The sequence below is a fragment of the Chroicocephalus ridibundus genome, chromosome 14, assembly GCF_963924245.1.
Source record: "Chroicocephalus ridibundus chromosome 14, bChrRid1.1, whole genome shotgun sequence".
NCBI lineage: Eukaryota > Metazoa > Chordata > Aves > Charadriiformes > Laridae > Chroicocephalus > Chroicocephalus ridibundus.
The window spans coordinates 3,908,060-3,921,480 of NC_086297.1; the positions used below are offsets into that span (position 1 = coordinate 3,908,060).

Genomic DNA, 13,421 nt, shown 5'->3' on the forward strand with positions numbered 1-13,421 from the left:
AGGCATGGGGAAAAGAGAGACCGGCTTTCCAGAAGAGTCATTTGAGGCACCTCAGCCCAGAGGAAAAGAAGTTTAAGATTTCACTTTGCATATTTGCGGCAGCTGCTTATAGATTCGTAGAGCCGGTTTGAGGAAGCCACGCTTGGTGCCGGAGCCTGCAGCTCACCCGGGGTGGAGGGGACGCTGCCAGCCACGGCGGCTGAGCAAACCCACCCCGGCCACGGCGGCTGGGAGCAGGAGGTGGAGACTCCCCTCCTCCCGGTGCTGCCTCCTTCATAAGCACTCGCAGACCACGAAGTCTGAAAAAGCCATGTCAGCGTATGGCTCTTGCAGCACCGTGTCTGCAGAGAAGAAGGGCTGGTGCCCTGCCGGAGCGAGGTGAGCCGAGACCCCGCCAGCACCCAAAGCCTCCCCAGACGCTCGGGGCCACAGCCCCACGGTGAGAGGGGCCGAAGTCACCAGCACATGAGTTCACAGCTGACTACAGAATAAAGAGAGGCAAAAAAAAAAAAATACCAAAAGGGCTGAACTCTCCAATAAGGTCCCAAGACACGAGCAGGTAACGCCACCGAGCTACAGGGACGCTCAGGTTGGTACGTCCTGAGTGGGGACGCCTGTCGGTCCCGACCTGGCCATGGCAAGAAGGATGCTCAGCCGCTACCCCTGGAGCAGCTCAGCCGCAGACCCGATGCAGCTCCCACCAAGCGTTCCACAGGCCATTCCCCTCCCAGCACCCGCTGACCGCGTTTGCTGGGTCTGGGCACCCAGCCTGACCCGGCTGCTGGAGAGAGTTTTACCTGCAGCCACCGAGCTTTTACATAATTCTTCCCGATTTGACTTTGACATAAGCCCTTGTAACCTGGTTTGTGCAAACTCCTTGTCAGTTAGAGCTTCTTGACCTACACCTAAAATTATTTCTCCTGATGGGAATACCAAAATGAGGTTTCAATTACTAAAGTTTATAAACCCACCCTCCCCACCCCCCCGGGTTATTTGGCACAGTGGTATTTAACGCTTAAAATATTCCCATAGGTGTGGACAAGCAGGAGACCCATCCGGGCAGGAGGCGCCGGCACCGCCGCGCTGAAAGCTCTTTTGCCTGGGTCGGGCCCAGCCTTTCACCGCGCACAGCCGGCTGCAGCTTCGCTATTTAGCGTGAATTACACTCAGCTTGGCCCCAGCCCAATGGAGAAACCCAATTGCTCGTAGCGTTAATATGATTTGATGAATAGCTTGAACCAACTTAACTCCATTGCCGAGCTGCTGATTCAATCAAGGTCCTAAACCCATCGTGACCTTGATTTCATGGCTTGATCGTAACCACGCGTTTAATGAAATTACAGCAGTTTAGCTTCCTTGGCGATTGTTTAATCTTAATATTGTTTTCATTTTTCTTCGTGAGAGACACGAAGTGAATGGAGTTGGTTTATTCTCCCGGTTTTCAACGCAGGTCAAAAAAATCTCAGTAACTCCACAGCTGAGACATCCGAGGCAGTTTGGTGTCTCAGCTTTCATTCCTCATGTATAACAAAAGCTCTGGACTGATTCATAAGGAATAAAAAGCCTGGCTTTATTACGACATTCAGCAGTCACAGCCCACAACCACAGCATCTCTCTTGACCATGACAGACAAAGCTCTGGAGATGGAAAATCACTCCTGGAGCCTAATTGCACTTTGAGCTGCTTTTAAACTACGCGAGTCGTCTTTACTGCAAACCACAAGGTGTTTTAAATCCTCGACCATCTTAATCCTGCATCCTCGTCTATTAAACTCCACAAAACAAGCACAAGAGACAGTGGCCAGGTGACGTGGGACTTGCAGACAGCCCTGGGCCAGCTCTCTCCATGCAGCGAGAGGCTGACGAAGCTCAGCAGAAGCCTCCTGCGAGTGCCCAGGAGCATCGCTCCGCTGCCTCGCCCCGAGCAGACCTCCCGAAGCTACTGCTCCCCAGCCAGAAGATAATCAGTCCTGTGCAGTGCCTGCTGAATATCAGCATTTATTTCTGCTTCATCAAGGGGGAAATTCTGAATTCAGGAGTCACCGGTGAGATCTGGGCTGTTTTACCGGGCTTTCTGATCAATCTAGCAGAACGTGGAGCCCGAGCCACGCTGGAACCCTGGCCCAGGTGAGGACTGTCTTCTGCCGCCCGGCAAACTGGAGCCTGAACAGCCCCCAAACCTTCTCTCACCTCGGCAGAGCGAGGTGTTAGAGCAACCAACGTCCCGGAGCTCCCCGGAGGACAGCACTGCCTCTCCCACCCATCTCCCTTGCAGGCGATGAGGTGATGTGGTCACTCAACAAGAGGCGCAAAGGCAGAGAGGAGCAATTCTGCTTCCCATTGCATTAAATAAGGAGAGGGATGATGACAGAGCACAGACTCCTGGCTGCTGACTGCTACAGTAGCTTAAGTGGATGAGTCTTTAAAAGAAGAGCAGGACGCGACTGCTTTATTGAAGGAGATGACTGATGTAGCCATCAGGACGTTTCCATCAACAGCAGCTTCTCCCATTACGAGACAAGTAATTTGCAAGAGCCCATTAGAAGAGCTCCATCCACTTGCCGTCTGATCGGTCTGTGGTCCCCGGGCACCAGCCTGACGAAGTCTGCAGCATCCCGCAAGCATCAGGAGATGCCTTCAGCCTCCTCCTCCTCCTCGGCTGCCAGGCCTTTTACAAGCCGGCCGCAGGGGTGGCCCTGGGCCAGCTAAACAAATTGACCGACGCGCGGCGCAGTTCTCTGCTTTAAGTAAGTTGAGGAAGGTTTTTGTGGAGCAAAGCCCCGCGGCGAGACGCCGACAGCCCCACAGATGCTCTGGCTTCACGAAGCCCCAAGCCAAGGCTCCCTTCTCAGGCCCTCGGAGCTCCAGGCTGGACCCACCCTTGGAGCAATCCCCCCGCTCCCCCGTGCCCAGGCTGCGAGAACAGCATCAAGGGTGGCCTAAAATATCTTCTTTTTCTGTTGAAAGGAAATACCAGCATCACAGCCGGCAGAGAACAGAGGGAAAATTGCCCTCTTGCCTGAATTCAGCACTTTAACTTTGTGTTTTGATTGATCTGGGCCGGGGGAGGCGGGGGGGGGGGGAGCAGCTAGCAGTTGAGCAGTCTCATAGCTCTTTAAGCTCAAAAGCCATCATAAGGCTTTTTCAGAGATAAGCGCTTCCTAAATACTTACTGCTGAAAGATTAAGAGAATGAAAGCCTGATCCTGTTTCCCTGCCCCACGCGGCCGTGCCAACAGGACTACCCCATCCCCGCCACATCAAACCACCGCTCCTCTCCCAGCTCCGTTAACGCTGATCACGGGGACGGATTTTCTCTTCCTCCGACGCCGGGTGTGGGATGGGGATCCCTGCACAGCACCAGCCTGGAGGGTGGGGGGGGTGGTTTGGCAGGAGCAGGGTGGCTCTGGCAGCAATTCGGCTCTGTTGTCCCTGTCAGCAGCTTTGGCAGGTAGAGGATAACAAAGCAGGTTTGATCCCCCGAGTTTCCCCACGCTGCGCCTCGTTGCCTGACAGGGCTTTTCTGGCTCAGCAGGAATTCCAGAGCCAGGGCTTGCGGAGACGCCGCTGCTCAGAAGGGGCCGAAGCCGCTCAGCTCCCAGGAAGGCGCCAGCCCCCGCCTCAGCGGGCAGGATCCCCCCCCGCCACCCTGTGCTGCACCCACACCGGCCATCCACGCTCGCACCCGCCGTGCCTCCTGCCAGCGGCTCCGCGCCGGCTCGGGAGCCGGGAGGGCAGGAGCTCAGCGCAGGGAGGATGACTGAGGGCACGAGTTTTCTCCTTCAGTGCTTACTCTGATTCACGCCACCCAGAGAATGACTGATTTCCCAAGTTTTAGTGCAATTAAGAATGTCACTTCCCCAGCACAGCCTCCACAGTGACTACCTGCCGATGACTTCGACTGCCGCCCCGCACGCAGCCCCGGCGAGCGAAGCACCACCGACATCTACATCCCCCTCCGCAGACACGGATCACTGACATGATACTGGCCCGGGGCATCCAGAGTAACAGCTCCCGGTGCCAACATAACGCACACTCTCGTGCCTCAGAGACGAGATGAGGTCATTTCTGCCTTCAGGGTCCATCTTCCCCTTTTCAGGGTACTGCCATCACTCAACGGACTCCACTCGAGTAGCAGCACGAGGGCTTTCAGCCAGAGCAGCTCTGCAGGTGCAGCAATTTCTCGTTAAAGTTTGCCATGTTCAGCCGTGCTCCGGGCAAAGCTCGAACCACAGGTCGCAGACTATCACAATTCATGAACTCCTGCTGCGAACGCATCAGTGACCTGGGTGCCACAGGCCCTTGGCACATTCCGCTCCCGGCACCAGCCGGGGATGTGCCCTGGATGCTCTTCAGCGAGACCCCGACCTCCGAACCGTGCCCACCCTCATGGGACGTGGATGTTGGGAGGGACCCCAGCCCCGCGCAGCCGGGACCCTGTGCGCACACGGCGCGTGGTGGGCGAGCGAGCCCACACCGCCATCACACCGATCACACCGCGGTGATTCACCACGGCCGCCCCCGGCCCGCGCCGCCGCCCCGGCAAGCTGGGGGAAGGGACGCCCCGGCAGCAGGCACAGAAAAATATTTAAGCAAAACACCATCCAGAGGAAGATGGATCTGGCACAACAGAAATTAATGATCTTTTTGGGTTCATTCATTAAGCAAAAAAAAAAAAAAAAAAAAAAAAAAAAAGGCACCAGGAGCAGTGGATTGAGCAGGGTTAGTCACCACCGCCCGGCACAACATCTGCCGTCAGCGGCGCTCGCAGCCTCCCCCTCTGCACCGTCCTCCCCCAGGGTGGCCACGAGACCATCACGGGCTGCCGCCCCCTCCCTGTCCACACCTCCCACGCCCCCCACGCTCCCCTAATGCTGCGGCGCTCTCTCCTCGGAGGAGAGCAGCAAACCCTTCTCCAAAGGCTCGCAAGAGCTGGGCCGCCCCCCCACCACGCGGTACCAAGCACCCCCTGCCCTGCACCCGGCGGGATGCTGTGTGTCCCCCCCGCCCCGGCCAGGGTCCTACCTGCAGCTCCTTGTCCGAGTACTTCTGGGGGTTTTTGCTGCCTTGGCTCTTCTTCCGAAGTTTCTTCAGCTCTGCCTGGCACTTGTCGAGCGAGTCCCCTTTGCTCCTTTGCTCCGTCTGGTATTTTTTCAGCGCAGCCTGGACGGGACAGGAGAAAGCTCTGAGCAGCCAAATATGAGCCCCCGCCTCGGCCGCGGCTCCTGCTGGAGGGTCAACACCCAGAGCAGAGCATGGTCTGAAACGCCACCAGTGCAGTGCCGGGCGTCTCACTGCATTTAAAACTGGGACAGTGCAAGCAAGGAAACCGAAGTGAGAGATGCTACGGGCTCTCAGCATTGCCCTCTCTTTCTCGGGACGCGAGGCGCGGGGCTGGACAGGCTCCCTGCTCCTCGCTCTCACGCCAAGTGTGTCCCCCACAGCGGCCCGCTCTTGGCTCTGTCACTTCGAGGTGAATGACAGCGTGAACGAGATGACCACGCTTTCATGGTTTTCTTTTTGAGACTGCACTGAGCTGTTCAAAAGCGTCTAAGTGAGAGGTGCATAACTGATCCTGACAATTCTGTTCCCCTCTGTAAGCAAAGCCCCTCCTGTCTCTTGACTCCTTGGCTTGCTTTGCTTCTGTGCAAACCTGTGTGCAGCCCCCCCGGGCTTCGGGAGAAGCAGGATCGCCGCGTCCCAGAGAGCAAAAAGGGCGGCGATAGTCTGAGACTAGCGAAAATGCTGTTCTGTGTGTGGGGATGTGCGTGATGGCCAGGGACCCATCTGTAACCAGGGGCAAAGCAGTGCCCGGGCACGACCGTCCCCGAGCAGGGCAGCAGGAACAGGAGACGCGGAGATGCCGGAGCCAGCGCTGGCGCTGCCGAGACCGCGCGAGACCACAACTCACACTCAGGTACCGGGAGTCCAGCTCCACCTTCTGCTCCAGCTGCGTCAGCAGCTCGTTGTGGAAGGACTTGAGCTGTGGGCAGAAAGAGAGAACGCGGTTCCTTGGCGAGGGCGGGCAAACGCTGCCGGGGAGCGCGGCTGTACAGACAGAGCAGGGGCCGACGGGGGCGAGGGACAGACGGACGCTCACAAAGGGACTCAGCGGGGCAGAAGCGGGTGGCCGAGCAGACCAGACCCTTTGCAGCTCAGCAAACCCACTTCAGAAGGCCTGGTGTCGCCCAGACAGGACACAGAAAAGCATTTTGCTTGGCTGCGGCACCGGCAGCGCCCGCAGGCAGGGGGAGAGCCCGGCACACCGGGCTGGGGCACTCACCATCTCCTCCAGCTGGTTCTGGATCTGCCTGTGGACTTCTGCCATCTGGAAGAGCACGTCTCCTGCAAAGACAAGACGTGGGGAGAGAGTTTGAGGTGCTGAGCTTCAGGGGGGGACACCCCAGGGCTGGGGCAGGCAGCACCCTGCTAGCATGGGGGGGTCCGCAGCTCCTGGGGTACCCCCAGTTCCCATCTTTGGGGAGCTGTAGGTGAGCAGATGAATATCTGAGACACTTGGACCAACAGGTACCTCTCGTGCAGCGTGAAGGGAAACGAGAACAAGCAGCAGCAGGACCCCAGCGCCCAGGGGCAGCCCCTGCCCGTGACTCACTGTGCCATCGGCCACCCCAGCTACGGCACGGCTCTGCCCCTGCCAGCCCTTAGCCTGGCCACAGGGACGTGACAAAGGAGCCAGAGACGATGGGACCACGAAAGGTCCCTCATCCCAACCTGATTCACAGTCCAGCTATTGAAGGGAGCAGGTGGAGTCCAGAGATGCTGCACTAATAACCGAGAGGAGGATTTTAACAGCACCGTTACAGCCAGGAGCTTTGCCCGACGCTCTCCCAGCCGCGTGTGCAGCCCACAGCCAAGCCCAGAGCGCCCCCGGCCCTCTCCCCGACAGTGGGGTGGCAGAGAGACGCAGCCCTGGGACTCAGTCCCGCTCACGGGGCTGCAAACGGAGCTACGCCCTCAGTTAATATTTGCCTCAAAACCACTGGACCTGTTCAACCCCGGCGGCTGAGCCGCGCAGGGGCAGCGAGGGCAGAGCCACGGCGGTGACAAACACCGCAGATGTCACTCCCACGAGCGGCCGCCCACGGCCAAGGGATCCCGGCGCTGCTTTGTCCCTTCCTTTAATTTTTCTTTTCAAGTGCAGAACGCATCGAGTCACACACACCCGCCACGCTTTTCCTGGGAGGATGGGCAGCGTCCGGCCTCGGCACAAGCCCCAGCGCGGCTGGAGCCAGACACACACACGCGGGAGCTGCTGCAGCGTCTTTTAGGGGAGCGGCCAGCGCTACCGCTGGACTAAAAGCCCGACCTCCGGGTCAGAGCAAGCTCTCAGGGAGAGCCGAGCCCCGTCAGCTATTTGTAAGGGCTGAGTTAGGAAGCTCTTACTTAAAGCATGGCAGGTCCCCGCTTCCCCGGAGGCTTCCAGCTGACAAGGAGCTGTTTACAAACCGAACACCACGAGCCGTGTCTCCGAGCTGCCCCTGTCTCAGGACTCAGCCCCGGCAGGTCCCGCAGCCGGCGGTGGCTGGGAACCACCCCCCCCGGCCCCGCTGACACCCCCAGGGGCTCTCCAAAGGGAAGCAGCATCCCACCTCCCGTCCCAGAAAACTCAGAGCAGCGCCTGGGATAACTCAAAGCCCCAAACGTACAGCCCACAAAGACGTACGTGGAGTTCTGAAGGAGAGAACAGCAGCCTCAGGGATGGGAAGCGCGAGGGGAAGGGGACACCAGCCCCAGAGCCCAACGTGCGGGAGGAGATGGCGCAACACTGCCGGGGCTGCTCAAGGCGGAGGTGGCAGCTCCTGGCAGGGACGAGCCTGGGAACCCACTGGGGATCTGGGGGCGAGCGGCCACAGCCCTAATCCCACCGTCCCCCTCCCCCGGCGTGCACGGCCACCCTGCAGCCGAGACACAGTGTCCAGGTTGCTTCCAGGTGGGGCTGCTCACTCCGGTCCTGCTCCAGCGAGAGCCCGGTCCCGGCAAACACTGCGCTTTTGGGGCATTTAGAGAACGGGGCATTTAGAAATTTAGAGAATGAAGGAAAACACAGGATCTCAGCAGAGGGCAGGTCTGTCCTGCGCTCCAGCACAACTGCATCCTCTGTAGGTGGAGTCAAACCTCAGCAACGGAGACGGGGATGAGCCAAACCGGCATCTCGCCGGTGCAAGGGAACCATTGGGACCCTCGTTCAGCACAAAGCCAGGCGGCGCACACCGGGCCAGCCCCACTAGCCCATCGTCCCCGGCACACGGGCCGCGCGCCAGCCGAGTGTCAACACCAGTGGCCGGTCGGGAACAACCTGGCCCAACGTTTCTTTGCTCTCGCCGATGAAGCAATTCGTACTTCGCACCATACACCATGTCTCAAAAACTCCTGCAAACATTAAAATTTGATCCCTTTTCGTCCTTGGCGGGCACCAGCCCCCTGCGCCGTGGGTCGATGCAGTGACAGAACCAGCTGCGGCACCTGCAGGCACCCAGCCAGCGCCGACTGCCACCGGGGCCACTGTCCCCCCGGGTCCCCATGCAGCTCCTTGAGAGAACAGCGATGCACAAAGCATCCCACGAAGCGAGGAGGTGATGGAGGAGGCTCCAGGAAAAAAAATTGTGTGCTGAGATTCCCGCAGCCCCGCTGAAGTAACTTTTACAGCCGTTCGCAAGGTGCCGAGCAGAGCGGAGCAGCCCCCGGCGCTCACGCTGAGCGGGCAGCAACCACGGCGATTACGCACGTCTGCGCCGAAGGGCTTCACGCATGAACAGGGAGGTCCGGGCAGGGGGTCACCACCGGGAGAGCGCCAGGAAATTGCTCTCCAGTCAGGCTGCGACAGCTCAATCATGGGAAGTGCACAAATTCCCACTGCAAGGAGGCAATGACGTAACGCCGTCGCTTGGCTGAGATTGCTTTTTCAGGAGTAGATCAATGCAAGGGTGGCCCGCTTATTCTTTCCAAATCTTGCGCCACCCCCTCTCCCTGTGGCTTCCCATTTGGCCAGAATGGAAACCCCGGCCGGGAACGCCGGCACAGGGCTGGCTGAGGCCTTTCTGGCCACCGCTGCTGAGCTCCCAACCCAGCCAGAGAGCGGAGACCGGGGCGCTCAGAAATCATACACGTGTCCCCAAACCCAGCGCTGGGTATACCCAGCCCCTCGCACCGGGACAGCCGGGCTCTGTTCCCACCACATTCCTCACCCAGGGAATTAGCCTGTTCCCAGCAGCCCTGCGTGGGGCACCTCTCAGCAGATACACGTCTCTTTGTTCAGACTTTTTTCTCCTCCTCCACCACCACCCCCCCCTTGGCGCTTATGGCAGCGAGAGCACGGGGCGTTCCAGCCCCACATCAAAGCAGGCAGTGGTGCGGAGCCCTTCCCACCCTGCACAGCATCCCTGCTGCAAGCCGCTCCGCGTCCCAGCCCGGCCAAGGGGACACTGCCGTCCCCCTGTCCCCGCCATGCTCCGCTGCCGTGGCCGGTTTGACGAGCCTTTGCCGGCGGCATGGCCAGGAGCGGCTCAAGGTGAGCACGGTGGCAGTGCTGGAAGGTGGCTGGACGCCTGCCCGGCGCTGGGCTGAGCAGAGGCACCAGAGCTTCCTCCGGAGCCTCTCCCCGGGCAGGGACAGCCCAGTTGGCTCCGAGGGAATCAGCTCTGGGCTTCCCATGGCCTCCGTCGTCGCCCACACAGGGCAGCAGCAGGATTTGAGCGAGCAAAACACCCTAAATAGCAGCTGCAACGCCGTGCGAATTCTCATACGGCACCTCCGACACCCTGATGCCTCCCCACCATCAGCTGCTTCCCCCCTGCAAAAAAGGCCACGGACCTTGTTAGGCATTAACAGACATTTCACCTTGCAACCGCTCAGACTAACCCAGCTTGGCAGCAGGGAAGAAGTTAAACTGTGACTAAGAGATGCCACGGCAGTCGGAAAGCCAAAATACTTCAAATGCTGGCTCGGGAGAGGATCCGTGGCATTGCACCGATGGCAGGTACCGCGAGGCGTTGGCAGAGCCGGCACCACGGCACGGCCCAGCCCGGCAGCAGCACAGCCACCCACGCCACCGGCGCTTTGCATCACCTACCAGTGGTATTTGCAAGTTAAACACGGTAATTGCCGCTGCGCAGCAGGGCAGAGAACAGGGCAAGGGCTCGGGTCACGCTGGAAATTGTACAGAGAACGCGAGCTCGGCGCTAGCCTTGCTGCCAAAATGCACATCCGACGGGTCGAAAACCCAAGGTGAAGTGTCTCACCTAAGCCCGGAGGCAAAAATAAAGACAGGGAAGGGCAGGAGCGCAGAGCAAGGGCTTCACCTGCCCGCACCAGGCTCACACACCTCCCCGCAGAGCTGCAAAGCACAAACAGGCGAGGAGGAGGAGTTGCTATTTACGCGGGTCTGACTCACAGTATCGCTCTGGGAGAACTATAGGGGCTATTGTGGGCCCTTCCCTACCGCACCCAGCCGGGAACGGGCAAACAGGTTGTTCCACATCCCTCCCCATTGCTATCGGGCACCGCAAGCCCGGTGGCGCGGGAGCCAGCTGCCCCTCCAGAAGGCAAAGCAGGAGGAAACCCACCTCACGGGGTTTTGCTCGCGAGTTTTCTCAGCCTAAGGATTTTATTAGGTTTGGGGTTGGTTTTTTTTCCTCCCCCTCCCTCCCTCCCTTCTCTTGAGCTACGTACGAGTTATTTTTAATAAAAAATACCAAACAATGCACGGGTGAAGGAGCCAAACTGCTGCAAGCCGGGACGTGTTGATGCTTGTGCACGGCTGAAGCAGCCCAGCTTGTCCTACAAGGGCAGCGGGAGCCGGTGGCCAGCGGCTGGCCACCGGCTCCCGCTGCCAGAGGCTTCATCCCAGCAGCAGGGATGCTTTGACAAGCAAAGAGCGCTGCAACCTCGCCAGCATCGCTCCTTGCTCCTCGCAAGGAGGAGGAGGACGCGGTCCCCAGGGCGTCGCTCGCCATCAAGACGACTTGGTTCTGGAGGTTGAGATTATTTTGTGCTCCCCCACACACACGCTCCGTCTCTCCCCCTCATCTTAATGCATCTGGAGCCAAGTTGGCAGGCACAGCACATGGCACCGACGAGCCCCCTCAAGCCACGGAGGGCAGCGCTTGGCAGCCCAACACCTCATCCCGACAAGGCGGCTCTGACTCCATCAGCCCTGACATTCGGCGGCAGGAACCCGGGGGAAGATGGGTGCGCGTGCCGCGGGAAGGGTGCGAGCGCGGGGAAACAATCAGCTTCTCCGCCCTGACTCATCTATTTCCTCTTCAAAAAGGTTTCACTTACCCCAGCCCCGGAGGATGGTACCCGATTTGTTGATGTTCTATTAGCGACTCATCAGCATTATAATGATCAGCTCTGCTTGCAGCCTCTGCCTCAACCCAGCCTGGCAAAGCTTAAGACACTTTTTTTATTTATTTATGGAGAGACAAGGTGAAAGAAAAAAGCAAGAGCTTCCCAAGGCACACGTTCAAGGACGCACCTTCAGTAACGGGCTCTCTCAGGCTGAGCAGTTGCCACTGACACCTTTGCCATGGACAGATGAGACCTGGGCGACCTGCGCTTCCCCACAGCCATCCCTGACGCAGACGTGCCTATCGTTGATGTATCGCGACAGAGACCAGCGAGTCCCTAATGCCCAACTGCTCTGGCAGCAGCTATATTGGTGGCACAGGATTAATCGGCACAGGACAACACGGCTGCACCAGCCCGGAGCTGCCCCGCTCAGACCCCCAGGAATGGATGAATCCTGCATGCCAAGCAGTGCCGGGAGGGACAGCAAATCCCCCTCCCAGGACCCGGGGGTGGCCACACAACAAGCTGTGCCCCTTCCCACCATCTGCCGAGCTCACAGCGTCACCGACGGACAGCAGAAACCACAGACGTGGCCCCTCCATCTCTCCCGAAAGGCTGGAGCATCCATCCCTGCGGGAGCTGGTCCCGGGCTTGCTGCCCAGCATCCCTGGAAGATGTCACCACTGAAGGTGGAACCCAAACGTTAACAGACAGCTGCCACGCGTTAGAAACCTTCCGCCAGGCAACATGCTCTGCGCAGATGCTCGTTTAACAACCCTCCACCATGACGTACCCAAACACAGGTTGGTGAGAAGCAGCCTACTGCTACGGCAGTCTGCTCGTCATCAGGAGCGGCGAAGGCAGCGAAAAGGCAACGCGGGCAGCAGAAGAGTCCCTTTCTGAGGCGGGCAGCAGTTTTTAAGAGGTCTTTCTCATGTTTCTGCACCTTTAGCAAACCCATTCCTACAGGTTCCTTCCCTGAGGGAACTACACAGCTTGGAGGCAGAGTCCCGAATTCCTGGAACAATTCCTCTGGCAAATGAGGCCTTCCAACAGAATCGCAGGTGGAAATGCAGGTCCAGAGCATCCATTCTCCCGCCAGCGCAAAGTTGTTACCCACAAGGCATTAAGCACGTTGTTAAGTCCATTTTTAAAAGGATCAAGCAACAAGATTATCGCTGCTCTCCCACCCCGGAGCTGGTCGCCAGGGGCAGAGGGACCTCGCTGCAGGGACACCAAGTCACCCGCCACAGGCAAATATTTCCTTACGTTCAGGTTCGGTGTTTCTGGGCACCGCTCCGGCAGGTCCCCAGTGGACATCAGGCACCGTGGCCACCACCGGCTCCGGTGGTCCCAGATCACACTCTGAACGCTGTGATGACCCTTGACATTCGCGGCATCTATATCTGCATCTCCGCTGCTGCAGGAAGCATCTACCCAAAACAACTGCAAATCCAATTAAGAGATTAATCCCTCTCCCCCGAGGATTCAGCGCAGCACGAAGCCTCCGAACCACACCGCCGCCGAGCCGCCCGGCCAGACCCAGGAGCTGCAGCGAAGACAAGAGTCTGAACTCACCTGGGCAGCCGGGGGCATCCCACCAGCCTGGTCTGCTCCGCACCAGGAGCTGCCACGTTGGCCACCCCACCGGGGCGCAGGCCGGTAGCACCCTGGTTCTACGGCAGCATCACGGACAGGACCAGGCTCTGTGCTCACCTCCAACACGCCCAGTGGAGATGGCTCTACCCCACATCCCTCCATTTTCAAAGCTTGTCAAGAGCTCGTTTAAAACTCTTGAAGCCCAGCATCCTCCACTGACCCCAACGGGCTCCACAGCAGAGGGCTGGACCATTAAGGTGCCACCAGCCCCGATTTTATCATGCAAATGGTGTATCAGAAGAAAGCCATTATCTACCAGAGGCTCATTTCAGCTCAACAATGGAAGACTAATCACTGCATGTCTCGCCCTTTCACAGGGCCCTGCTTCAGTCAGAGCAGCATTCACTAATTCCAGAGGGCCTTCCAGAAAAAAAACCAACCCCAGAACAAAATCCACCTCCAGCGCTGGAGGAGTTTCCTGCAGGTGCTGCTCAGCCCCAGCATCCCACGCGCT

The 13,421-nt window shown here is 58.9% G+C and overlaps 1 protein-coding gene across 10 annotated transcripts in view; it reads right to left on the reverse strand.

The window, feature by feature from the left end:
- The window catches only part of BAIAP2 (BAR/IMD domain containing adaptor protein 2), a 46,407-nt gene that overhangs the window by 18,274 nt on the left and 14,712 nt on the right, over positions 1-13,421 (reverse strand). For all 10 annotated transcript variants that reach the window (XM_063352110.1, XM_063352108.1, XM_063352112.1 and 7 more), the window contains exons 4-6: positions 6,282-6,343; positions 5,910-5,981; positions 5,024-5,161 (exon numbers count right to left, since the gene is read on the reverse strand). In XM_063352110.1, coding sequence (XP_063208180.1) covers positions 5,024-5,161; positions 5,910-5,981; positions 6,282-6,343 — 272 coding nt within the window. The remainder of the gene's footprint in view (positions 1-5,023; positions 5,162-5,909; positions 5,982-6,281; positions 6,344-13,421) is intronic.